This window comes from Denticeps clupeoides, unplaced genomic scaffold (genome assembly GCF_900700375.1).
Source record: "Denticeps clupeoides unplaced genomic scaffold, fDenClu1.1, whole genome shotgun sequence".
Lineage (NCBI taxonomy): Eukaryota > Metazoa > Chordata > Actinopteri > Clupeiformes > Denticipitidae > Denticeps > Denticeps clupeoides.
In genome coordinates this window covers 1,414-29,085 of record NW_021629710.1, presented here as the reverse complement: position 1 = coordinate 29,085, position 27,672 = coordinate 1,414, and the positions used below count along the sequence as shown (strand labels likewise).

At 46.3% G+C, this 27,672-nt stretch overlaps 1 protein-coding gene across 1 annotated transcript; it reads left to right on the top strand.

The window, feature by feature from the left end:
- Positions 1-210: 210 nt before the first annotated feature.
- LOC114772373 (myosin-IIIb-like) lies at positions 211-27,165 on the top strand. The gene is made up of 14 exons (XM_028965292.1): positions 211-282; positions 2,789-2,868; positions 4,178-4,198; positions 5,201-5,278; positions 5,351-5,556; positions 10,728-10,839; positions 11,175-11,337; positions 11,751-11,831; positions 13,600-13,672; positions 16,379-16,409; positions 17,323-17,404; positions 26,103-26,203; positions 26,646-26,692; positions 27,034-27,165. The coding sequence occupies exons 1-14, from the start codon at positions 240-242 to the stop codon at positions 27,140-27,142; spliced, it is 1,227 nt and encodes a 408-aa protein (XP_028821125.1). The 5' UTR covers positions 211-239; the 3' UTR covers positions 27,143-27,165.
- The last annotated feature ends 507 nt before the right edge of the window (positions 27,166-27,672 follow it).

The following is a 27,672-nucleotide window of genomic DNA, read 5'->3' as shown; positions in this document are numbered from 1 at the left end:
CTTTTTAATCCCGCCACATTGACTGTTCTTGTCAATAGAAGCCCGGTACGACTGCCAGCTCCAGGTTTCTTTCTTCCCCCCGTTCCCTCCCTTCTTCTCCAGCATTTTCAAAGTGAACGCACCAGATGCCAAGGAGCCGATGCCATGCCAGAAGCGGAGAGTCATCTCCAGCCGTGACCGACAGGATGACCCGATCAAACGTCCTGCCTTTCACACCGACACTCACACGTCCGATACGTATGCGCCACGCCACTTCCTGCAGTCGAGGGGGGGATTTAGCCCGTGAGTGAGCGAGCCAGAGCAGTTGACGGGGGATAAGAATTTGACACTTAAAAGTCGAGCACGAAAACCTCGTAATACTTAACATTCTGCAACGCAAGACACGTTCACGTCGCTTTCCGTTGTTCCCCAACATACAAACTTTTAACACGGTTTCGTCAGGCAGGTTGATGTTTTATTGATAGGCAGCTGGGATATGGGGTCAGTTGGAAAGCTCACGTTTTGATCTACGCTATTCTTTTAAAACCCACAGAGGCATTTTCCCACAGTTTTCCCATAATCCATTCACGTCAGAGCTGGTGCTTCATTGTAAAACTAACTTGTTCACCCTGTCTGCTGTACGTTTGGTCCATTTTGACATTTGAACAGAAAGGTGTGGAAAATACGGGTTAGAATTAGGGGAGTTGAAATGAATCTCAGAATCGATGCATCGCAATGCAGAAATGGACAATTCTGCATCAGTGTCGTGTAGAACATAATGGATTATTTCATATTCACGTTGTTTAGTTAGAAGGCAGTGGCGGTAGTGACCGCTCCGGGTAGGAGTTCGAAACCAACGTCCTCTGGCCGTTTTTGCCGTTTCAGTTTAATGCTCGTCGCGGTTTTACATCCGTTACATCCGGCCAGGAAACGACCGCGCCACCAACCACATGCTGTTTAACGCCTGTGTGTCGGAATTTTGATGGTCCAGATATGATAAATAATTGTTGTGTTTTTTATTGCGCTTTTCAAAAATGGTGGTCGATACCTAAACTGGAAAAATGAGCCTTTCATTAGAAGAAAGTGTAAAAGATTTGGAGAAGCAGGGGTACATCACAAGTTTCCATTTATATATCGATTTGAGGACCAAATGTCATGCAGAACATAATGGATTATATCATATAGAAATCCAAGGGTCCACCTAGTGGCACAATAATGTTGGTTCTGGAATGCAGCCCCATTGCTTCCCTGTACAGTATAGTGGAGTGGCGGCGCCATGAAAGTTTGGCTGCTGGAGAAATAGAATTTGCAGCGAGCAGCGTTATTTTGGCACGTCATGGCCGGCTGTTGGCCCAGTAGTGTATGAACGCAGGTCATGGCGCGACTGCTCACCACGTCCCAGAGTGTGTTTTCCTGAAGGTGTGTGGCACATCTGCGCGTCTATTGTTTATTCATGGGACAGACTCTTTGAAATGTGTTAAAATGCTTCCCACTCATTATAAAAATCCTGCCACCCATGGATTAGGACTTTGATGTCACCAATCCTGCTTCAAAGCCTTCTTTCACTCCTATTAATCACAGTTTAGCCTCTGAAGACACAGCCAGAGAAAACATTTGGACATCTTGTGCTAAAAAAACCTTCCGACTGCCGCGCATATGCTAGCTCGGGTTCATATCCGAGCCCGGTGTGTGTTGTGAGTGTGTGTGCTTGTGTAAGCATGTGCTCGTATGTGCGAGAGCTGCTGCAGGGGCTGCTTTTATAACCCCCGCCCCGCACAAAAACCTCTGCACTTCCCTGGAAGTGGCCCTAAACCTGCAAGGCTTAACTTCAGCGTGAGGGTGTTGCTTCGCCGCAGTTCAAGTTCCGTCATGGGCTAAATCTGGCTTGAGAAATTAAAGCCCCGTCCCCAAAACCTTGACAGCAAATCCGACCCGCAAATCTTGCAGATGCAGAAATTTAAAGCTGCATTTCTTACATATTCCCGGAAAATGGTGACCGTGTCAACACAGCTGTGTTGTTCACTGTCTGCTCACATGTAGGTGGTCGTGTCCGCCGTGCAGGGCGCACACGTGTGCTCACCAACGCGTCGTTCTCTCAAGTTAACCCACAATGCACCCTGGCTGGGCCACCACATGAAGCGACAGGCCCACGTGACACCAGCCCTTTCAAAATGAACGGGAAGTGTCTCATGTTGCAGCCTCTGCCTCATTCCCACACTCGTCTCTGTACCTCAGGCCCGTCCTCATGAGGAAATCCGGTTTGGCCTCGCGTCAAACATGGACACCACATTTCAGGGGACGCAGAATGGCTGTTTTCTCCTGTGAGGACACCCGTTTTACAGAAAAGGATTCTTGTGTGGACGGGGTTTTAGTCTTAAGAAATGATTATTCGCGATTGGTTCATTATTGTTGCATGCAGAAAGGTAATTTTGATCAAATGTCCTAAACTTTATCTGTCTCCTGGACTGGAGTATTGATGTCTTGGCCTGTGAGTTGATATGTAAGACTTTTGTCCTTCAAACTGCAATTGCGTGACATCGAGATTTTTAAGGAAATTGAAGCACCTTAAGAATGAGCAGCGAATGGACAGCATGTGGAGACATGTTGTAATGCCAGGTGTGTCCTTCTCATGATCACACCACCCAGATCCCATCTGAAGGGCTGAACGGGGTCTCTGTCAGGTCATCGGTGGGACTGTGTGCAAACAACTGACGCCTTGTTCAGCAAAGATGTTTGGGAGCTTGAAGAATGGATGAATGGACGGTGTCAGATTGTTCTGAGTGAACTGATGTTTCTGTGTTCTGAACAGGAAATTTGGCCACGTCCAGAGCAAGGGTCACTGCAGCTTCCCGGTCATTGCCCCCCCAGCTCAACACTGGACGCAGTAAGGTGAGCATTAAATAGCACACGTCAAAGCCAAAAAATGGCCAACTTTACTATAGCTTCTTCTTCTTTTATTTTTGGCTGCATCAACCGTCTCCATTTCTTTCCTCTATACGTGTCCAAGCCAACTCAACCTCCAACCCTGACTGTTCCTGTAAAGCACTCATCATTAATCCCGTCCATCAGTCCCAACATGAATCTCAGCATCTTTTACTCGGACACCTCCTGCTCTTCATCCTGTCAGTGCCACCATCTCCAACCCATATAACCTCGCTGGTGTCACTCTTGCTGGTCCCCGTCTGTCACTATATCCACCCTGCCTGCACTTTCCTCTTTCACACTTCACACTGCTCTTCTGAATACTCTCCTGACCTTCCTCATATATATACTGATTTAATACTCATATCATACTATTTAATAACTGGATATATAACTAATATGCTCTTAACTATTCCTAATAGTTTATGCTGATTCCAGCTCAGTCATATTTATGATAAATCCTTTTTGCTTTTCCTTGTTTGTCCTACGTTCGGTTGTCTGGACTGGCCTCGGTGCCTTGTTGTTAGTGGGTGGGGTCGAGTGCTGTAATCCCACCCTTTATGAGATTATCCCAGATCCCTCATCAAAGGGTCCCCGCCGGCTGGTGAAACAACACGCATGCACAGACGCTGGAAACCAAAAAAGCGCGCTTTCATGGCTGCGTGCCTTTTATTAAACCTGGTCCATAAAGAACCGAGGAGCCGTATTAATCTCGTTTTATTTACCACGAAATTCAGTCCTCGAATGTTTACTTCTTACTTCTGAGGAGGTTTTTAATAATAGTTGTGGGGTAAATGACTGGTGTCATGATAAGAAATGTGCAAAATATTGTAAAAAATGGCGTACTTGTATATGAAAGTGAAGTGATTGTCACGTGTGATACACAGCAGCACAGCACACGGTGCACACAGTGAAATTTGTCCTCTGCATTTAACCATCACCCTGAGTGAGCAGTGGGCACCATGACAGGCACCCGGGGAGCAGTGTGTGGGGACGGTGCTTTGCTCAGTGGCACCTCAGTGGCACCTTGGTGGATCGGGATTCGAACCGGCAACCTTCTGATTACGGGGCCGCTTCCTTAACCGCTAGGCCACCACTGCCCCTGTATTTGAAATAGATGTACAATCCCACAGCATCTCATTAAAGTGCATTGTGCAACTTTATTACATTATATGTATGTATACACATGCTCTATATACATACATAATGTTCTGCATTATGATTTTTTTTATCGTATTTTTCCTCTGTTTTGTCGTTTGTGAACCTCTGTGTTCAGTCTGCTAGGAACCTGCTGAAGGTAGGGGTGCTGAACGTTGCCCTGGAGCCTCTGGTCCCTGTAGAGCATCCGTAGATCTGATCTCCTGTGCTGCTCACTTGTCTACCTGAAGTCTATTTCAGAAAGAAGTCTACATTAAAAAGTTCATAAAAACAAATGAATTTAGTATGAGTACTTGCCTCTAGACCGTAGTGGCTCCTCTACCTTGTGCTTTCTCCTCTGTAAAGCTGCACTCATCTCCTCTGTCTCTGATTCTGATGTTCCGCATATTTAATGCCCGGCGTGATCAGAGAGATACAAATACGTTTCCTTCTGTGGATTTTACCTCCTCTGATCACCACAGCATAATGACATGGTACATCGGCTGTGATGTCGTGGCAGCCGTGTGGCTGGTGGAAAGTTAAACTGGGTCAGGGTTAGACTCGGGCCCTTGTTAAAGCACCATGATTGAAAAAGATGTGGCGATTTCGACCAGGAAAAGACTCCAATTAAAGCGGCGAATCAGTGCATACCTTCAGTACAGATGCTGCGAAGGAATAAAATATTAAGGTATGCACTTTGCTCTATAGACGCGTCCATGAATTATTTAACCCTTCGTTAAATTTGACGGCGCCGACAGCGGAGCGGACCATTAGGGTGTTTATATTGTGTCCTCATTAATACCTTGTTGGACAGAGAGCCTGGATTGAAATGGCAGGGCCCATTATGCGGCCTGCTGTTCATAGGCAGAGCTGCCGGGCAGAACCTTCAGAGAAGGGATATGAATGGATAACAGAGCATGAAATATAATGTCTGATTGTTTTTTTGGTTATTTTTTTAATCACACACACACACACACATCTGAGAAACAATCATTGCGTCTAAAAATATGACTGACCTGTTTAAATAATAGTAGGTTACATTTGTATAAATGACCTTTTTAATTTAGCTAAAAAGTGCAATGAATATATCGTAGCTTATATAGCGTAGCGTATAGCGTGAAGGTTTTTCCAAAATATTTCATTTTGGATTTGAATTTGTAAGGTGGACACCATGGAGATGATGCGGCACCCAGACGAGACCACCAACATGAGGAGACAGACGGTGTCGTCTTATTTCCGGGTGTGTAGCCCCGCACTTTAACTTCTTTGGAAGAACAGTCTCTTTGCCCTGACCCACATCGTCCCTCCTCAGTACTCGCTGATGGACCTGCTGTCCAAGATGGTGGGCGGCCAGCCGCATTTCGTGCGCTGCATCAAGCCCAACGACGACCGGCAGGCGCTGCGCTTCAGCCAGGAGCGGGTGATGGTGCAGCTGCGCTACACCGGCATCCTGGAGACGGTCAACATCCGCCGCCAGGGGTACTCCCACCGCATCCCGTTTGAGGAGTTCGTGAACAGGTGAATGTCCACTTTATTCGGGACACGTGTTGCTGCAGATTATGTGATATAGACAGTAAGTCATTCAGATTCATATTATCGGGTGATTCGTCATATTACCGGCTCGACCTGGACCGACCTTCGAGCGCCACGAGTGCTAGACTAAGAGGGAAAGGAAATGTGTGGGTTTAAAATATGATCACCAGCTGCTCGCCTCCGTTTCACCTCCTCTGCATCCATGTTTGCATCTGTCTCGCTGTAGTTAAAACACATCATCTGACGACAGTGGTTGAGAATTGCAAATGAAATTAACATTTCATTTAAAAAATGAACATTACAACATGTGAAATAGTTTTACCCATCACCAAACGAATTTACAATGTTTGTACGTATGCTCTGAATCGCCAGAGAAGCGTGATTTTAAGAGCGTTACAGAGGACTTGTGCAGACTGCACATCTTCTGTGGATCTGGAACTGAATACACAGGACTGAACCAGAAAATGCTGCAGGGTGGAGAGTCGTAGCTTTGCCTTCTTCTCATTTTGAATCATATAAATGCTTTTATTGCTCGGGAGATTTATTTTTCATTTCATTTACAAATGTTATTCCAAAGCTACCCTTTACAACGTGCATGCAGAGAATTGATATTATTACTTTATTTCTGGTACAGAAACAATTACAGAGGTCAGATGTTTCCTGGAGTTCTTGCACACACCGCAGCAGGGATTTTGGGGTTCCAGCGGTTGCTGCATGACATGGAGTTTCAGCTACTCTGTAGATTTTCTATTGGATTATGGTCTGGAGACTTGAGATGCTTTTTACAGAGACACTCCTTAGTTGCCGTGGCTGTGTGTTTCGGGTCATTGTAATGCTGGAGGCCCATTGACCCATTATTGATAATCTGACTGAGGTTGTCAGCCAAAATCTTGCAATACATTGCCTGTCCATCCTTTCCCTAGGTCCACACTCTACTCATCCTGACAAAAAGCCCCCACAGAGCATGATGTTTCCACCCCAATGCTTCACGGTTGCAATGGTGTTCATACTAAAAAATTCTATTTTAGTCTCATCTGACCACATGGCCTTCTCCCATGCCTCCTCTAGATCATCCAGATGGTCTCTGGTGAACTTCAGGCAGGCCTGGATATGCTGGTCTGAGCTGGGGACCTTGTGTGCGCTGCAGGACTTAAGTCCATGACAACGTAGTGTGTTACTAATGGTAACTAATGGTAATGGTCCCAGCTCTCTGTAGGTCATTGCCCAGGTCCTCCTGTATAGTTCTGAGCTGATTCCTCGCCGTTCTTATGATCATTGACACTCCACAAGGCGAGATCTTCCATGACTTTTCATGAAATCTTGACTTTCATCCATTGTCCCTGGTGTCCTTAAACAGCTCTTTGGTCTCACACATAGTGGTAGAGATCAATACAGGTAACAGTCTGCATGGTGGTGCTGGTGTCTTCCTCTTGTAAGTCACTTTGGATAAAAGTGTCTTGCTAAGTAAAGTAAAGGTAACGCGTGGAGGACATACAGTGGGGCAAAAAAGTATTTAGTCAGCCACCAATTGTGCAAGTTCTCCCACTTAAAAAGATTAGAGAGGCCTGTCATTTTCATCATAGGTTTACCTCAACTATGAGAGACAAAATGAGAAAAAAAATCCAGAAAATCACATCCGCTGATTTTTAAAGAATTTATTTTCCAAATTATGATGGAAAATTAGTATTGTAGACCTGCACAAGGCTGGGAAGACTGAATCTGCAATAGGTAAGCAGCTTGGTGCAAAACATGTTTTATATTCTAGTTTCTTTGCTCTGGTTACTGCTTTGCACACTCTTGGCATTCTCTCGATGAGCTTCAAGAGGTCGTCACCTGAAATGCTTCTCCAACAGTCTTGAAGGAGTTCCCAGAGGTGTTTAGCTCACCCCAAACCATCTGGACTGGGTTCAGGTCCGGTGACTGTGGAGGCCAGGTCTCCACTTTTTGTTAAGTACAGAACTCCACATGTGTTCATTCATAGTTTTGATGCCTTCAGTGAGAATCTACCAACGTAAATGGTCATGAAAATAAAGAAAACACATTGAATGAGAAGGTGCGTCCAAGCTTTTGGCCTGTAGTTTATGTATATATGTGTATATATATATGTCATATATAACGTCACATATATAATGTCAAATTCATATTCATTAAGATAAATCTAAGGTGATCAAGATTTTTGATGCCTTGACAATGGTGTGATGTAAACTGTATAAAGTTCATGTGTATAGAGCAGGTAACCTGATTTAAATTTGAACATTACCATCAAAGGCTCCTCTGATGTCGTTGACGGGGGCACTCTCAGGATTTACCATCAAAGAAATAACAGGTATGAACAGGAATTAATATGAGAGACGGCTCGTTGAAAGGGAGAATCAAAGACGTTTTCTCCCCCCACTCCTTCCCCTAAAACATGACTGCTGTTATCGGTGGCCGGCGTTGAATACAGGCCCGTATCTGTTCCCCGCTCCCATCGGGGCATGTTTGTGGCTGGCCTCAGACAATGGAGTATAAAGATGGGGATGGAGAACAATGGCCCCGTATTTACAGCCCAAGTGGGAGACTTGAGAACACTTGGTGCATTATGGGACTTCTCTGATTGCTGTCTCGCTGATATCTGCTTATGAACCTTTTAGTCCGATAATGTGGGTTACGCCACTGTTGTGTTGCATAGCCATGTGCAGAGATCCCTCGATTTGTGTTTTAAAGTTTAAAGAAAGTTTAAAGAAATGTGTTTCTTTCTTTCTTCTCTCTGCATGTTGAATTTTAGGGTTCTTCTGTATATACTAACGATTTTATTACATATTAAGACATCTTCATTAAGCGTTTATTAAAATGATATGCATTTATAAATGCAAGAGACATGTACAAGCATAAACATGTGCACGGTTCAGTGATTGTATGATTGGGTAGTTTATTAAAAGTATAAAAATAAAGTGATATATTGCTTGTCATTAAAAGTAAAATGTTGATTGTGGCTTTTAACCATGCTACAGGAAGTTATGGTGTTTGAAATCTGGTATATGAATATGGTGTCAGGAATCTCTTTTTCTCTCCTACATACACCGGTCATTACCGACTTTATAAAGTCCTTCTTGTATTCTTTCTTGTTTAACACACAGAGCCATTGAGAAGTGAGTCTTTTTTAAACTAAGTGACGAATTCGGATCCAATTTTTCATGCTGCAGCAATGTTTTCTTTTTCCCTTATTTCTCAGTCAACATGCTTGTGTAAAATTGAACATGTTCTTTCTATTGTTCAATAAACCGCTTTTGATCAATAAATCACATTTGAAACAAAATGACAATACAAAAATGTCCAGTTCATACATACTATTAAATAGTATAGTAAAAGGGAAGAACTTAACATCTAATCGGTGTTTAAATTCACAGGGTGATAGTGGCCTAGTGGGTAACTAGGTAGTATAGAGGGTGGTAGTAGCCTAGTGGGTAACTAGGTAGTATAGAGGGAGGTAGTAGCCTAGTGGGTAACTAGGTAGTATAGAGGGTGGTAGTAGCCTAGTGGGTAACTAGGTAGTATAGAGGGCGGTAGTGGCCTAGTGGGTAACTAGGTGGTATAGAGGACGGAAGTAGCCTAGTGGGTAACTAGGTAGTATAGAGGGTGGTAGTCGCCTAGTGGGTAACTAGGTGGTATAGAGGGTGGTAGTAGCCTAGTGGGTAACTAGGTAGTATAGAGGGCGGTAGTAGCCTAGTGGGTAACTAGGTGGTATAGAGGGGGGTAGTAGCCTAGTGGGTAACTAGGTAGTATAGAGGGCGGTAGTAGCCTAGTGGGTAACTAGGTAGTATAGAGGGTGGTAGTAGCCTAGTGGGTAACTAGGTAGTATAGAGGGCGGTAGTGGCCTAGTGGGTAACTAGGTGGTATAGAGGACGGAAGTAGCCTAGTGGGTAACTAGGTAGTATAGAGGGTGGTAGTCGCCTAGTGGGTAACTAGGTGGTATAGAGGGTGGTAGTAGCCTAGTGGGTAACTAGGTGGTATAGAGGGTGGTAGTCGCCTAGTGGGTAACTAGGTGGTATAGAGGGTGGTAGTAGACTAGTGGGTAACTAGGTGGTATAGAGGGCGATAGTTGCCTAGTGGGTAACTAGGTGGTATAGAGGGTGGTAGTAACCTAGTGGGTAACTAGGTGGTATAGAGGGTGGTAGTAACCTAGCGGGTAACTAGGTGGTATAGAGGGTGGTAGTAGCCTAGTGGGTAACTAGGTGGTATAGAGGGCGGTAGTAACCTAGTGGGTAACTAGGTGGTATAGAGGGTGGTAGTAGCCTAGTGGGTAACTAGGTAGTATAGAGGGTGGTAGTAGCCTAGTGGGTAACTAGGTGGTATAGAGGGCGGTAGTAACCTAGTGGGTAACTAGGTGGTATAGAGGGTGGTAGTAGCCTAGTGGGTAACTAGGTGGTATAGAGGGTGGTAGTAGCCTAGTGGGTAACTAGGTGGTATAGAGGGCGGTAGTAACCTAGTGGGTAACTAGGTGGTATAGAGGGTGGTAGTAGACTAGTGGGTAACTAGGTAGCATAGAGGGTGGTAGTAGCCTAGTGGGTAACTAGGTGGTATAGAGGGTGGTAGTGGCCTATTGGCTAACTAGGTGGTATAGAGGGCGATAGTAGCCTAGTGAGTAAATGGGTGGTATAGAGGGTGGTAGTAGCCTAGTGGGTAACTAGGTGGTATAGAGGGCGGGTAGCGAGGTGGTATAGAGGGCGGTAGTAACCTAGTGGGTAACTAGGTGGTATAGAGGGCGGTAGTAACCTAGTGGGTAACTAGGTGGTATAGAGGGTGGTAGTAGCCTAGTGGGTAACTAGGTGGTATAGAGGGCGGTAGTAACCTAGCGGGTAACTAGGTGGTATAGAGGGCGGTAGTAACCTAGCGGGTAACTAGGTGGTATAGAGGGTGGTAGTAGCCTACCCTCGCCTATGAACCAGAAGACGCAGGTTCAAATCCCACTTACTACCATTGTGTCCCTGAGCAGGACACTTAACCCTGAGTGTCTCCAGGGGGGGGACTGTCCCTGTAACTACTGACTGTAAGTCGCTCTGAATAAGGGCGTCTGGTAAATGCTGTAAATGTAACCCTAATTATGGATAGGGAATGACATTGAAAGAGACCAAACTAGATCTATATTTCTAGATGTATATTTACCTTTTTTTCAGATATTACTACCTCACCTTCAGGGCTCACCAGATGCCAGAACCCATTCGAGAGAACGTCAGCGCCATCCTGCAACAAACTAAACTGGAGAGCTGGGTTCTGGGCAGGACGAAGGTACGAACACCTCTGATTGGCTCAGACGGGTCAGTTGCGCTGAAGCCCAGAGTCCGTATGAAAGAGCCGTTTCCCCGCCGCTCGGCTGCATACAAAACAACGGCTCGTCTTTGATTCCTTTTCTTTTTTCATCGTGGCGTGAAGTGCCAGGAAAAGTAAAGAAGACGGGTGCAATGAAAGCTGTAGCGCCGCCGCGCCGCGTTCCCTGTGATTGTAATTGAACAGATTGGCAGGGCATCAAGCTTGTGGAGAGGTTCAAAGCCCGGCGCTCCGCACCCGCCAGCTTTGTCGGCCACCCGTTCGCCGGGAGGTGACGTCAAGTGTCTGTGTGACAGGTGTTCCTCAAGTACTACCACGTGGAGCAGCTGAACCTGCTGCTGCGCGGCGTGATCGGCCGCGTGGTGCTGATGCAGGCCTACACCAGGGGCTGGCTGGGGGCGCGGCGCTACCGCCGCCAGAGGGACAGGAGGCACCGAGGGGCCACGCTCATCCAGGCGGGTCAGCAGTGTGTGTGTGTGTGTGTGTGTGTGTGTATAAAGGCTGTTTTGTGTGGGAAGCAGGTGTGGCCCCTGAGACTGTAACAGTAGGTGTAGGGGGGACAACAATAGCAAAGGACAAGAGTTTGATCAGAGACCCCCATTCAGGCCCATCCACCTCTGGCCCGCTGGGGTAATTTCCAGTTCTTCGCCCGGGACCCTGGGGGGTAGAAATGCTGGTCGGGCTCTTGAGTGGAGGGGTAATAAGCCCTCGGAAGTCCCGGCGCAGAACTGAGACCTTCTTGTTTGTGTGGGAGCTGGCGGGGGGGGAGCAGGGGGTGTAAGTGCTTCCACCTGGCCCTCCCCGGGGTTTGAAGTAAGGTCCCGTTTCATGATTGATCAGTAGGTACGCCATCCCTCTCCCCCTCTCTGCAGCCTGGAGGGGGTACTCCGCCCGGCAGAATGTGAAGCACATCAGGAGAGAGCGAGAGGAGGCGGCCGTCCGGATTCAGTCAGGTAACGGCGACAGGGAGCTGCTCCACCCACCATTTCTTTATTCCAGATTAATTACATGCATATGTCATTTTTACAAGATTCATATCCCAGAAGTGTCCAAATTGCAAAAGTGTCCAAATTTTTTTAGTTTAACGCAATCAAAGAAAATACAAAAAAACCATTACAACAACCATTACAAACATATAGCCAACATCAGGGAAAGACTACTTGAATTAAAAAAGTAGTTTAATTTTTCAAGATGTACACATGCTTAAAAATTGAAATAAAAAGAGGCAAAAAAAAAAAAAAGTGCAGACATGCTGAGCATTTGAAAACGATGATTTATAAAACTTTAAAGTAAGGAAATACCTTTTTGATCTATAAAGAGGCAATAATTAATGAATAATGCATAAAGATAAAGCTTTTGAAAGTTTGGACAGCATGTTTGGTGCCCATGTCTCAGTAGAATGGCGCACGCTGAGATCCTTCTTTCTTATTGTCTCCCACCACCACCTTTCATCTGGTTCCCAGTGTACGGCAGCAGAGGGGCTTTATATCCACTTCCTCTCCCGTCCTCCCTCCATTACTTCACCCTCACATACCAGAAACAGGGCGCCTCTTTATCTCAAATGTAAATGAATTCTCGATGGAGATGAAAGTGGGCACATTAACCTTCCCTCCCTCCCTGCTCCTCGACTCCGAGGGCCGGGGAGAGGTGGGCGGAGCGAGGGGCGGCGGCTTGTCCCCCCCCCCCGGCGCCGGGCGGAGATCTGTGGCCCCGCCGCACGCCTCGGGTGGGTGTTTCACCGTTTAATCCCGCTGGTAAACAAAGCTGCGGAGAGAGTGAAGCTGAGTTTACAGGGCCGTCCACATCCGAGCTGTGTGTGTGTGTGTGTGTGTGTAGGGGTGAATATGCATTGTAGCATGCCGTGTGTGTGTGTGTCTTTCTTTATGTCCTCGTCACTTGTCAAATTTGACTGAAAGTAAAACAATTAGAACAAAAACACTTTTTTATTAGCATTTTAATGTATTTTTTCTATATTTGTCCATTTTCATATGTAGGGGTGAATATGCATTGTAGCATGCCGTGTGTGTGTGTGTGGGGGGGGGGGGGGGGGGGGGGATAAGCATGCATTGTAGCATGCCGTGTGTGTGTGTTATGTCCTCATCACTTGTCAAATTTGACTGAAAGAAAAAAATTTTCATCCCAAATAGACACATTTTGCGGTGTCTATTTTTTAGTTCTCTTGTGTGTGTGCGTGTGATGGAGTAGAACGTAACGCTTCCTCTCCAGCACGGCCGCCATTGTTGCGGGAGGCGCGGCGCCGCGCTCTTTGAGGTGGGCGGCATTTGCATTTTTAAAATAAACACGCGCCTTTCAAATGCATGAGCCTGGCGGCCCCCCTCACATGAGAGTCGCCCTGGGGAGTCCACTCACCATCGATCAGATGAGGCCCAACAATGGCGGCCCCTCCCCTCTGCTCTTCCTGTGTGTGTGATCTCGCGGCGGGACCAGAACAGAGGACACAATGGCCCGTAGTTGGGCTGAGTTGTGCGCCCCGAGGGGTCCCTTGGAAGTGCCGAAGGTTTCAGCACGCGTGAAAAAGCGGCGCCGCGACCTTTCATCGGCTTTTAATTGGAGAAACACTTACCCGAGTTCAAGTGCAGGAATGTTTCGCATTTCTTCACCTTTTGAAATGTGGGGGTTCGGTTTACAGCGTCTCAGAACTTGAATTATCTTCTTGTACGCAACTTGCTCGCCAACAAATGGAAAAAATGTCGTTTACAGCTTACAGAGGCCACCGGGTCCGTAGACAAAACGGGCGTCTTCAGCGACCGCCGACGCCTCCGTCTCCACCGGGGTGAGCTTCCGCTCTCACTGCATCACATACATGATCCCAACACGTTTTACTAGCTACGCCTGCTGTGTAGACGCACCGTGAAAGTGGACAGTCACAGGGAGGGACGGAGGAATAAAACAAAATGGAATTTACATTTGCCATTTTACAGTTAGGACAGGACAGGACCGGACAAGACACCCTGTCACTCATCACTCTCAGCCGCGTGGCTTGTTTTATTACCGGTTTCAGTTAGGACAGGACAGGACAGGACCGGACAGGACACCCTGTCACTCATCACTCTCAGCCGCGTGGCTTGTTGTCTTTCCCGTTTAAGTTTCTGCAGAAACACCAGAGCCCCGCCCCGTCCCCGTCCCGCCCCTCACACCCACCTCCCCCCTCTTTTATATCCTTTAATTAGTGTAATAAATATCTTTCCAGCGAGGGAACACCAGGCGCTGCCCGCAAATGAGCGCCGAGCTCTGGACTGGGCTCCAGATGGGGAGGCTGATCGTGGCTGTAGTGAACACACACACACACACACACACACACACACACAGATTTACATTTACAGTATTTACCAGATGCCCATATCCAGAGCGCCTTACAGGCAGTAGTGACAGGGACAGTCCCCCTGGAGACACTCAGGGTTCAGTATCCTGCTCAGGGACACAATGGTAGTTTGTGCTCTTCTGGGTCATAGGTGATGGACGGATGTGATTGGCTGGCTGCTCTGGGTTAAAATTTCATAATGCTTAAACCTGTGTCTTTTATTGTAACCATAGTAACATCACAAATTAATGCAAAATAGCAGTTAGTACCTTTCTGGCAAGATTATTGCCACTTTTGTGTCTGTATTCATTTGATAGAACTTCACAAAGGCTAATAACAATATAAAAGGTGCGTGCTGTGTGTCATCAGCTGGCACCCATACATGTTTACTCTGCACTTAGGAAGCCGTTTGGTGTTTTATGGCAGTGCGATGTTCTCCAGATGTGGGCCTGACGTCAGGGTGTATGGCGTTCCACGATCGGCCCACAGACCGTCCACAAGGCCAAGAGGCGCGGGAGTCTGCAGAACATATTTAGAATATCCACAGAATCAGCTGTTCATTGTGTTCAGAAACTGATCAGGAGTCCCTGTCATCTTTTTAAAAGATATATATATATATATATATATATATATATATATATATGAGAGAGAGAGAGGGAGAGAGAGAGAGAGAGATTGTGGCATATAATTTGATTTGTAATTTAAATGTATTTGTAATTTTAAATGTAACCATTTTGAAAAATGACGTGTCCGTAGCAAAAGCGCTGCAGCAAGAACTTTTTTCCGATACATCAACATATTCTACTGAAAGTGGACTTTGTCTCACCCATAAGGCCAGTAAAGTACGAGGTATTTGTACGATGCGAGTAATTATATCAAATTTTCTGTATTCAGCTGTACCGCCCAAAACTACTGCTCAGGCCGCGAGTGGGCGTGGTTTCGTGCAGGGGACGTGACTTCGGGGGCCGGTATAATTAAATCCTCTTGCCAAGTTTACATCGCAGGTCTAGTCCATATAGTCCCTGGACTATTGGACTGCAGTGATTCTGCATATTTCTGACCCGACATCACGTCAGGGGACGTGAATTACAATGAGGATCTTGTTGCAGTCGGTGGGAAATGTTAGCCGGCAAGTGAACATTTTGTCCTTGAAGTTTTATGCGTTGGAAGTATTAAAAATGTATGAGGGTAGGGGCTCGAGCGACTTTGACAAGGAGCAAAATGTCACAGCCAGACAGCTGGGTTATAGCGTCTCCAAAACTGCTGGGAGTGCAGGCTGGCTCATGTTGTCTGGTCCAGTAGAAAAGGGACTAGAAGTCCATGTTGGTTCTGATAGAAATGGGCATCACAGTTCTCACAGTGAGGCTGGTAGTAGCCTAGTGGGGTAACACACTCGCCTATGAACCAGAAGACCCAGGTTCAAACCCCACTTACTGAGCAGGACACTTAATCCTGAGTGTCTCCAGGGGGACTGTCCCCGTAACGATGGACTGTAAGAAATGTAAAGATCATTCTAATGAAAGAACATTCACTTTGAGCTCATAACACTATTGTGTTATAGTGGAGGACTTGAGACATGCGAGACGTGTCTCTGCAGGGGTCTGACATCGATATTTGGCTCGGAGGTTCGGGCTGTAAATTTAGCTTCATGTAGCTGCAGACCCACTTCCTGTTGAGGAATGTGTGTGGAATTATGCAGAACGCGTCATCGTGACTCATGTTAAGGCGCCTTAATAAATCTGTGGGCCTTTTATTTTTATCCTTGTTTATATCATATTTCTCCGAGTGAAAACTTCGAGCAGGATATGTTTAATCAGCTCTGGAAACGCTCCATATAGATTTGGTCTGACGTGGACCGGCCCGTTTTACATTCCAGTGCTTACCCAGACCCATCAGCCCTCCGTTCCTGCTCTCCCTCCTCCCGGCAGTGGGAGTGGTCACGTCACAGCGACGCCCACTTTCACGCTGTAAAAACGACGAGCTCCGCCCCCTTCAAAACTTCATTACACTTCATCTTCAGGGTAGTCCCTCCTCTCCAGAGTACAAATAACGATTAAACAGTCACTTCGTTCTTTCTATTCATTTCTGTAAATGTGTTGTAGGACATGACATGGAGTTTTATTCCTGTGGTTGCGGTAGTGCGGATATTAACTTTTCCCATCTTGTCTTCTTTTTCAGGAATGTCCCAATCAGAAAGGAAAACTCTCAGGTCAGTCGAGTCCAAGAGAACACAAGCTTGACAAATTTGTCATGGCAAAAAAATGAAAAAGGAGTCTCCTTTACCAGACTGAAAATTGTGAACCCAAAGTGATGGACCCACAAATACTTTGCAAAATGTCTAATTAATTACCTTTTTAATCGATTTTTTTTATTTGTAGTGTAGGACATATTTAAATGAATAACTCCACATGAAGCGTCCCTGAGACGCGTCCACCACCACCAGACAGATCTTTTCTCGAGTGGCAGGGTGGCACGGGGAAGGAGAGAATCAGACGGGTGGAAATCCACGGCTGAGAATAAACGCTCTCTCCCCCCACCCCGGGGTGATTTGTCTTTGCGTTTCTCCCTCTACAGATGTTAGACCCCCTCTTCTTCTTCTTCTTCTCCTTCTCCCTCTTCTTTTTTTTTTTTTTTTTTTTAAGCAAAGACCTCAGGTTCTTTGGTACCACTTTGATATCCTGCTCGAATTCAATATGTGAAATAGAGGAGCCACTCTGTGACTTGGAGCACATCGCGCTTCTTTGAAGTCTGATCCAATTTTTGCTGCTCACCATTTGATGTTGAAAGGATGAAATGAAGAGAACGTACAGTTTTTGCCAGTAACTCTGTGGAGCATATGTAAGATTAAAAAAGCAAAATCCTTCGGAGGATGTACTTAGAAATGTTAAGCAGATTAATACTTTCCTATGGCTCTTTTATTCCGAGATAAAATTAAATATGTGTGAGGAGGCCTGCCCTGCTTTTTTTGTTTCTCTCTCCCTCTGGGTGAAGGTAGGGCCCAGCAGAATTAGCATTAGCACGTTCAATTAGCATTGCAAAGCATGCTAATGGCATCTGGTTGATTAAAGTAGGGAGGGGGGGCGGCTTTAATGTCTTCCCCGTCTGGTCTTCCTCCCTCAAAGGTCCACGCTGACGGCCGAGGCCGGCGAGACAAAGGCAGGGCTGAGGGGACAGGTCACGTCCACCACTGGCACGTCCAGCAAGGTGAGGCCCCGTCCTCACGCCCTCCACGTGTGTGGTTGGTGTTCCGCCTCCAGGGGGGGGCGGGGCTTTTGTACAGTGTGTGTGTGTGTGTGTGTGTGTGTGTGTGTCTGGTGTTGGGGCTGTTTGTGGGTGTACAGGGGGGCATCATTAGCGTGGTTAGCGGGTGCGAGGTGAGGGATGGAGGTGCGCCGGGGATTACGGGGATTATCCGTCATAATGTGGCGCAGACAGGCCTCTCCGGCGGCTCTGGGATTAGTGTCAGAGCTCGGCGGCGGGCCTGGCTTAGATAGCGGCTAATTCCACGCCGCCGAGCACAGGTGACCCTTCTGCTCTTCAGCCATCATCATATATATTTTATTTGAATTCATTTGTAAATTTCCACCGCACAGTTAGTAAAATGGTGTATATATATTTCTGTTTATAGGTTTATTTTTCGTGAAGTGAAGTGATCGTTGCATGTGATACCCAGCAGCACAGCACACAGTGCACACAGTGAAATTTGTCCCCTGCATTTAACCCATCACCCTGAGTGAGCAGTGAGCAGCCATGACAGGCGCCCGGGGACGGTGCGGATCGGGATTCCTGCACATCATTTTTGATAAATTTTTTTAAAACCAATAAAAAAAAATATGCACCATGGTTGCCAGATTAATGGAAATTGTTATCAAGTTAACTTTGAAAGTACTAAATGTTACTTTTTTAGAATAATTTTTTTCATTCTATGGATTATGGCACAAGGGGGGAACCATTAAAAAAAATACATAAAATGTCATATTTTTTATACCTGTGTTAATAGCATGTTGTGTAGAGGAAAGTGCTGTATGGTGATAGCCCACTGTATATAATGTGAAACGGGATTAAAGTGCATTCTGTCTAAGATCTGAATGTACTGGTTTCACATTTCTTCATGTACAGTTCACATGGCTGCCATTTACATTCAGAGACTCCTTATTCCTCTGGACGCAGATTAGCTTTCTAGGCAGGGAGTCAACTGCTGCCAATGACAGTTCAACTGGTCCTCAGTGGGCTTCTGATTGACTTTCATTTCAACGTGCCTCAGTGCAGCAATCAGAACGCATCGTGAAACGAGGACTTATCAATTTGTACGTCTATCATGCCATCATGTTTAATAATTGCTTCAGGAGCGAGCAGATAGTGCTCCATATCACCGCGCTCATCTATCCACTGCACACAGAGTCTTCAGATCACACCCCAATACAACAGGATAGCGTCACGCGCAGTGGTGCGAGATACTTCGTTCCGGATTAGAGGAAACTTTAGAAGATGTGAGACTGAGTAGATCTTGATGTAAAGAATGAAGGGATGAAGAATCGTGTGGAAGCAATCGTGTGATCGTGTGGAAGCAAGAGAGTTAATCAGCACACCGCGATAAAAGTATAAAAGGAGCATCAAAAAGCAGAAAGTGCAGGTTCAGGGCAGCTATAGTCTCCAGTGAAGAGATCAGTGAGGATCAACACTCGAGTTCGTCCTTGGGTCGAGGACTGGGACGTGTTGTGGTTCGTGACTGCAGTGACAACTTCTGGCCTGTTTTGCCGATATGCCTCTTTCCGGTGTAAAATCTTAACGTCTGAAGTTGGAATTGATATCTATTGACCTGCAGACCCCACGCCGTGTCTTCAGGAATGATAAGAAGATCCTTTATTAGTCTCACAAGTGGGATATTTACATTGAAAGTGATGTGATTGTCATTGTGAGACACTGTATTTAACCGTCACCCTTAGTGAGCAGTGAGCACCATGACAGGCGTGGGGACAGTGTGTGGGGACGGGACCTTCACCAAGGGGACCTCAGTGGCACCTCGGCGAGTCGGGTCACCATTGTCACGGCAGAAAGTGGAGAAGATAACAGCAGCAAAATATAATCGCATAGAGAATATGCCGACTGTAAAAAAGTTCAATATACGAATAAATGGTCTGGATGTGAGTTTTAAAAATGAAGATGTTGGCGTGAAGTTGATCGCCTTTTCTTGGCAGGACCCACGGGGTCGGTACAAATTCATGAGGCCTAAAATCTGTATTTTCTACATCGCAGAGGCCCTCCTGCCGTGGTGATGAAACGAGAGCGTGGAGAGAGTTGTTTAGGCTGAGGTGCCCCGTTATCTTCTCCTATGTTCTAGCGATGGTCTCCGCTTTGCATTTGTGAGGTCTGCTTGTGGCTGTGTGTGTGTTTGTGTGTGTATGCAGGCGCATAAGGGCCGGGGTGGCTCCAGCTCGCAGGGCCACGCTTTGATCCCCGCCAGATCAGAAGTGTGTTTCATCCTCAGGAGCAGGGAGTCCTGGGAGCAGCAGCTGCCAGATGTCTGGAGACCAGCCGCTGCGCTTCCTGCGCCTCATCCTGCTGTCGCCGCCGGTGATCCTTTAGCTCTCTGCCGGGGCCCGGCGAGGGCCGACCTGCAGTCGGAGGGAAGACGAGAGAGGGGCCGAATTAGCCTGGGAAATTAAATCTGCTCTTGAGACCTGGAGCTGCTCTACCTGAGCCTGTAACTCTAACGGACACTAAGTTCCCTTAAAACGCCCCCCTTCTGACACGGATATATAAGCAGGGCTGCGGCGCTTCACTTTCCACATGGGAGAGATTAGCCCCTTGTTCAGGGGAGCCTGTTCAGGAACAATCCCTCCGGCGCCTGCTGATGCCTGTGGTGAGATCTTTTGTGGAAGAGCCGCCTTACAAACGCGCCACGCCGCGACATGTCAGCCCCCCAGTGTCTGGGTGGCAAGAGGCTGTAGTCACCAGTTCCCCCATCAGTACTCTGGAATTAAAGCGCCTGATAACCTGCATGTTGGTGTTGGTAGTGGGCGTGGTCACGTTCACTAGGAATTAAAGCGCCTGATAACCTGCATGTTGGTGTTGGTAGTGGGAGGGAAATGGAGGAGAAAGGGGGGACATGTACGTTGTGCTACACCTGGGCATGTCACGTGCTGACAGGAGCAGTTTAAATCCTCCGGAAGTAGGTTATGTGAGAGCTGTCAATCATGCCTACAGGCTCCTCCTCTTTTTATAAAAAGTATTAGTTCACCTTCTGAAATATTTACTAACAAACTCCTTTCAAATAACTAACAAGCCGTCACTTTCTGTAAAACAGACGACATTAGTGAGCATTTGCATACAGCAAATTACAGTCATTATTTACAGGGACAGTCCCCCTGGAGACACTCGGGTTAAGTGTCTTGCTCTGGGACATGATGGTAGTAAGTGTGGTTTGAACCTGGGACTTCCTGTGCGGTTGTCCAGTTCAAAGGTCAACCTCAACCTTCATAAATAGGCTACAGCCACATGCAGCGAAAATGCATCCCATAGATACGCGTTTACTGTCTTAAAGGACAGTCTGTCCTGTTCTAATGTCCAATTTGGTAATATTATTCCCCAAATGCAGGAGAGAAACCTCACCTGTCCTATAATCTGCATATTAATGCGCCTCTGAATGTCTGCAGGAAATAAGTCACGTTTGTATTAAAAAAAAGGAGAAGAAACGAGGCGCGGCGGGGCCGATATGATCAGAGCCGCCGTTTCTGCGCCGCAGTGTGGTAAACAGGATAGCGGCGCGGATCAGTCAGAACTGACTTTATGCCGTGTGAAAACTGAGCTACTTATGTTAACAAGCTTTTTGAAGATTACGGCTGTGGTAAACATACATGTCAGGAGCGAGGCGCCGAGAGAGCGGTGGAGGGAGGAGGGGGTGGAGGACGAGGCTGAGAGCAATTATAGCCCGAGTGTGATGGAGGGAACTCGAACCTGCGCTCAGCAGAGACTGAAAGAGCCTTAACGGTCTATAAAAGTGTTGGGGGGAAATGTACGTACGAATTCCGTACGAATAACCTGCTTTTTTGGGCGTGGCATGGCCGAATAGCCGCCTTTTTACTCACATGTTGTTGTTCTGCGCCGCCTTTACAGGTGCAGAGTCCTGGTGGAAATTCTGTGTTCACGGTGGATGAACCCACGGCACTTTCATCTAGAAAAGCTCCTTCACAAGCGCTTTTTCTATATTCTTTATATTATATTCTTTGGCAACTGAATACATTGTAATATAATATCATTGTGTTCTTGTTTTAAACTGAAATTCGTAACGCGTTTCCAGACATGCGCCGCATTGACTCGTTTGCACAGCTCAGAGACATTCGATTACAACCATTTCCCTCTTCTGTACTTTACATTATTTTGCAGACGCTTTTATCCAAAGCGACTTACAGGAGGGTTTCTATAGATTTCGAGTTTACAAAAACTAAGAGCCCTGATAAGGCCGAGCATGCTGGGAGATTGTTCAGTGCTAGATGAAGAAAAATGAATTCTCAGATGTAGATAATGTTCAGAATTATGTATTATGAAATTTATCATCACATTTAACTATGCATGATGATAATGTGGCCCCTTACAAGGATGCATTTCAGCTTCACATGCTCAAATAATAAATAGGGCTGTTAATTAACAAATGAATTTACCACAATAACTTACAATTCTGTCCGGTTGTAGATCCGGTTAAGTGAAGCATCAGCCAATCGAATTCCTGGTCTTGGATGCAGCAGCTGTTTAACTCGGGCTGACCTACATGGATGTGGGAAGAAGAACCCGAGCGCCATCAACACCGATGTCTCTTGATTTTGTCGGGAATGAGTAGAGTTACTGAATATGGTTTTAATCATGTCGAATATCCGCCTGACGTCTTTCATCTGACGTGAAGCGGCGGCTTTCTGTTCCCCCACAGTGACATTTTGGGGTCACCTGAGACATGTCTGAGGTCAGTAGTCACAGTGTTCTTGAAGTGAGACATGAATTGAGGCCGTGATTTTTATACTAACACACACACAGTCTCACAGTCTCTGGCACAAACACACAGCGAGCACACGAGTCCCTCCCAGTTGTCAACCGCAGACGGGTGACACGCCCCGGCTTTGTTTGGAGGGGACAGTTGAGCCTGTCCTACTCTCTTCCTCCTCCGTATCCTCCGTTCCTCCTCCTGCCTCCATCCTCCATGCTGCAGAGGAGAAATCTGCTTAACGCCGGACTGTCTCTGTCTGTTATGACGAGTAGATATTTCTCTTTATGTTCTAATAATAACAGACAGATGTAATGATAAACTCCTCAAGGCACCGGTGCTGTACCCCTATTTATTTGGGCCAGTGGTGACCTAGCAGGTGAGGAAACGAACCCGTAATCAGAAGGTTGTGGGTAGGGCTGAAACGATTAGTCCCGAACCGCCAAGGTGCCACTCAGGTCCCCTTGATGAAGGTCCCGTCCCCACACGCTGCTCCCCAGGCGCCTGTCATGAGGCCCTCTGTCACCAAGGGTGACGGTTAAATACAGAGGAGTCATTTCCCCGTGTCACTGTGTGCTGTGCTGCAGCGTCTCACAATGACAATCACTTCACTTTCACTTTGTCAAATTTTAACAGGATTTAACAGAAGTTATTGTGGTAAATGTTTTGCTAAATGAGCGATTAATCTGTCAATTAACAGCCCTATTTATTATTTGAGCATGTGAAGCTGAAATGCATCCTTGTAAGTGGCCACATTATCATCATGCATAGTTAAATGTGTCATAATACGTGACAAACATTATCTACATCTGAGCATTTAAAATCAGATTATATTTTGCAGCAACAGCTTTCTCAGTCCGGCCTTGTGAAATGTAACATGGACTGAATACAAATCACCGTTTCATGTGTTCCTGATCTTTTATAATGCAATTTTTGTCCATTTAATGCAAAATTTGTCCATAAACCCTGTAATGCAAATAATTTGCATTGGAACACATTTATTACTATCAAATCAAGATTTATTTTTTATTAAATACACACAAAGGGACTAACCACCCTGCACCACTTTTTTCTTCATTTCCTGTAACTCCTGATTGTAACCAAGACTCTACTGCGGCTATTCCTGTCCTTAATCTTTACATCAAGCTGACATTTTAGTTTTATTAGTCCAGATTCATTTTACTCAATTTCAGTCTGAGCATTTTGTCTTATTTTATTCAGAATTATCCATGACCATTTTAGTCTAAAAATTGTATTTTATTCTGTTTTTTAGTAATGCATTTCTATTTAACCCGGTCAATACCGAGTAGAACAGACAAAAAGAACCCATTTCATAATTAAAACAGGGTTATCTTATTATTATATTTCTGTTACCTTATAGTCTCAAGAAACCTCGACATCCATTCCAGACGCAGAAGACGCTCTGATTGTTTTCCACCTCATTGTAAAGAAAGTGCGTCCAAAGACCACTTCTCCCAGCAATCTGTCATCCGGTCGCCACCACAAGTATCCTGAAATCGAAATAATCGAATAGTGACGTCATCTGTGTGGCGACCAGATGACAGTCGCATATAATAATAATTAAAAGAGCGGAAATAACGTCTCGTCTCCTTTTCACCAAACGAAAATGCAGGAGACATCTTAATATAACATCATTTTTTTGTAAAACACACTTAGTCTCGTTTTATTCATCAACAATATTACATGATATCATTAATCATAGTTATTGCACATGACCAGCATTTACCACCTTGTCTAGATTTCATCACGTCATTTAGTCAAAAATTTAGTCCAAAATTCCGTTGACGAAACAGCAGCCCTTAATATGATAGTTGCTTTTTAATGTTTTTTAGTAAAGTAATTGTTTTTAATTCATCTATCAGTCCGATAACAAGCGTTGGACGCTCTGGACGTTATCTCCGGGACCTTGTGGTTCTGGCCTGTTTAACCCTACGTTTAACCAGCATGGCTCAAACGAAGACACCGGCCATAAATCACGGGTTACTCGGGATCTGGTAGAACTCCTGCTCAGGAACCTTCTACGGAATCTCACATCGACGTGTCCGTGTCTGGTTGGGAATTTGTGAGTCGAGATTCTGGCCAGCTCACGCCTCATTTAGACATTCAAAGACAGCGCTGATGATTCTTCCTCATAATCCGAGCCGTGTCTGTGCCACAGTGGCCTCCATCTGAATCAACAAAGGCCCCGGTGGGCCGGGTCAGGTGACCGGAACCACGTGGTGCGGCGGCGGGATCGATACGCAGCTAAAAATCCCCATTAGCTGCTGAAGAGCGTGCTGGAATTCCTGCGTTCGAAAGCATCTCCGCGCGGCTTTGATGAATGAAAGGAGCACCTATCTTAAAAAGAGCAGCGGCCCTTTTTATCTCGCAAAGATGCAGACGTCGTACAATGCGTGCCTCTCTGGATCCCTCCGGAATTTCGCTTTTTAAAAATTGTATAATTATTTTTAAGTGAGTTGAGTCAATATGCCATGAATTAATCAGCAAGCCTGCGTTCCTCGTGGGACGCTCGGCCCCCCCCGCCCCTAACAGCAGGCTCCGGCGCTGCCAACATTAGCAGGAGGCCGGGCCCTTTCCGAGAGCCGCTCCCGGCGTTGGCTGCGGGCCCCTGGGACGTCTCAGCCCCCCGACCAGAGGCTCTGACCCTCCCTCTGATCCGCTCGCCGCTCTAATGGCTGTGGGTCAGGCCGGGTAAACGCCGATCTGAGCGCCGGGGCCCCGCTGGGGGTCAGCTGAGGGCTCCTGGCCCTCCTCCGCAATTCATATCCGTGCGTGGATTTCTGTCCGTACCAAGTAATTAACCATGCCAAATAGCAAATTGTATATATATATGTATATATATATATATATACATCAATGATATGTGTTATGTGATAAAAAGGACGGTAGATGTGTGTAAAAGTGGAACATCTGTGCTGATTAATTAGGTGTGATGTGGGCTCTTTCATCCCGTTTCAGGGCTTCCCACCCGCCAACTGATATTTTAGTTGCTTTCGGGAATGACTGTGTGGAGAAAGCAGACGCTGGAGATTTAGTACTTTTAGTTCTATTTGTTCATTCAAGGTTAAGAACATTCCATGGCTAAAGAGGCAGAACGTAGTTCAGTCACTGTGCATGGCAAATAAAAGTGGAACGGGGAAACGTGGAAACATCTGATTCCACGTTCAGTGTGAGCCACAAACGCAAAATGTCCAAAATTCAAACCAACTCACAGTAAATCTGCGATGTTCGGAATTCAGCAAAACGTCATCTCATGGGAGGAACTTATTTGTGCTTATTTGAACAATTTGGCTGGAATATGAACCGAGGAACATATTAAAACCCCTCCTGCAATATCAAATGACCTACGTTCCCACACCCCGGGGGACATAGAACACAGCACAAGTAGGGGCCACGTGACCTTCTGTAAATAGTTTGTAAAATAGTGACGACATTTGTAAAACCTCCCGTACAGGTAATTTGCACGTGAATAATTAATATTTGAAAGAACCCGCAACTCCTGTAAGGGTTGGACGTGCGGAGAGGATGAAGGAGAAAGCGTTTCCGGCCAGGAAGTGGAGAGGAAGGCGGAAAGCTCCCCGCTTTGATGTGTGTGAATTGAGACGTGATGAAGTCTGTTCAAAGTGGGTACAAAGTAGTGCTAAGCTGGGGAGAGTAAACGCAGCTTTAGTCAGGGTTTCGGAGCTCAGCCGGCAGGAAGGATGATGAAGGAACGTCCTGTCGTTCTGCAGAGATGAAAAAGGATCCAACATTAAATATATATATGTGTGTGCTTCCTTGTAAGAAGGTGTTTCTTCTTCTTCTTCTTCTTTCTTTTTTGTTAATAAAACATGCACGTGATGGGGGTTGTGGTTGTGGTTGTTGGGGCGCTTCACTCTCTCCCTCTCTGCCGGGCCGCCGCCGCAGGTCCGGAGCCGAGGCCTCAGCAGCGGGCCCCTCGCCGGCGGGGCCAGCAGCCCAAGCTCCTGAACAGCGCCGAGGACAGCCTGTACTACAACCAGCTGAACGTGAGTTCGTGGTCCGCGGTGAAGCCCCCTTTGTCTGACTTTGTTTCCAGATGATAATACAATTAGGGGTACCTGCGCCAGCGGCCTGAAGCCCCTCCCCCCAGGCCGCCCGCCCGCGCCCGCCGCCGCCGCCTCTTGTCTCGAACATGTGCTTATGCGCTTTATCTGTGGCTTTCATGTCGGGATGTCTGCCTTCACGGTGAATAATTGATGTGGTTTATCAAAGCCGAGCAAGATGCCTGCTTCATCAGGCTCACTTCAGCGCTTTGATCAGAAAAAATTATGCTGTGACTTCTGATAATATCAGCATCTGCTCGCATTCAACACAAAATCACTTTGAATTAAAAATTAATGATTCTCTCTGCTCGTCTTTTGATGTGTGTGTGTGTGTGTGTGTGTGTGTGTGTGTGTGTGTGTGTGCGCTCTTGGCCCTTTCCACCAGAGAACTCTGGATCACCAGGGGAGCAAGAGGAAGCCGAGAAAACTTGGGTAAATAGCAGTTTCTTCTCTCTCTCGGCGAACCGGAACAGAAAAGGTCCCTTTGTGGCCTGATTCTCCTGTTTTATTTTTTGTGTTTTTCCCCCCATTTCATGTAAATGCCGAGCTGAAAATAAGAGGCTTTTAGAACAGCTCCTTTCCATGATTCTCCAGGAAGACTCTTTAGAAGAATGCAAATTTGAACGTGGCCAAGTCCCCCTGTCAGGGCGGTGACGCAGGGACGGGGGGATTAACACTTTTTAAAAAGAAGCTGGGAGGGAGCGATAGTGTGACGTCCCTTTTCTTTTTGTCCTGTTGTCTTCACTTGTCCCTTCCCCTGCGTGCTGTCACAGACAAATCAAAGTGCTGGACGGCGAGGACGAGTACTACAGATTACTCTCCACCGCCGAGTCCGTCCCCGAGGAAGACGTCTTCTCCTCCTCCCTGGTCAGCCCCACCTGAGCCTTACCGAGACCCGGCAGCTGGTAAGGGTCCGGTTCTGCCACCACCTGCGGACATTCATTATCAGCATAATAATAAAGAACATTCGGAACCAACTGCACTTCATATCTAATTTATCATCCGTGAACGAAGGAGTTTATTCACAACATGATGGTCGCTGTTAATGTCATGATGTTATATATAAAATATATAAATATATATATAATAAAATTCTGGGTCAAAGGTCAAGTTGACTTAAGGAACTTTTTTTTTCACGTTCACGTTGAAGAGGTTCATTGAGATTATCCAGAGTTGTCCACGCTTTTCTATTTAAACTCTGCACTCTGGACAAGGTTTTGGTCCAGTACATCCCTGTACGTGGCCACAGTCACCTGTCCTGTCCCCACAGCATGATGCTGCCACCACCAGGCTTCACTGTTGGGACTGTATTGGACAGGTGATGAGCAGTGTCTGGTTTTCTCCACACATACCGCTTCTATACTGGTTTCATCAGACCAGAGAATCAACTTCTCACCATCTTGGAGTCCTTC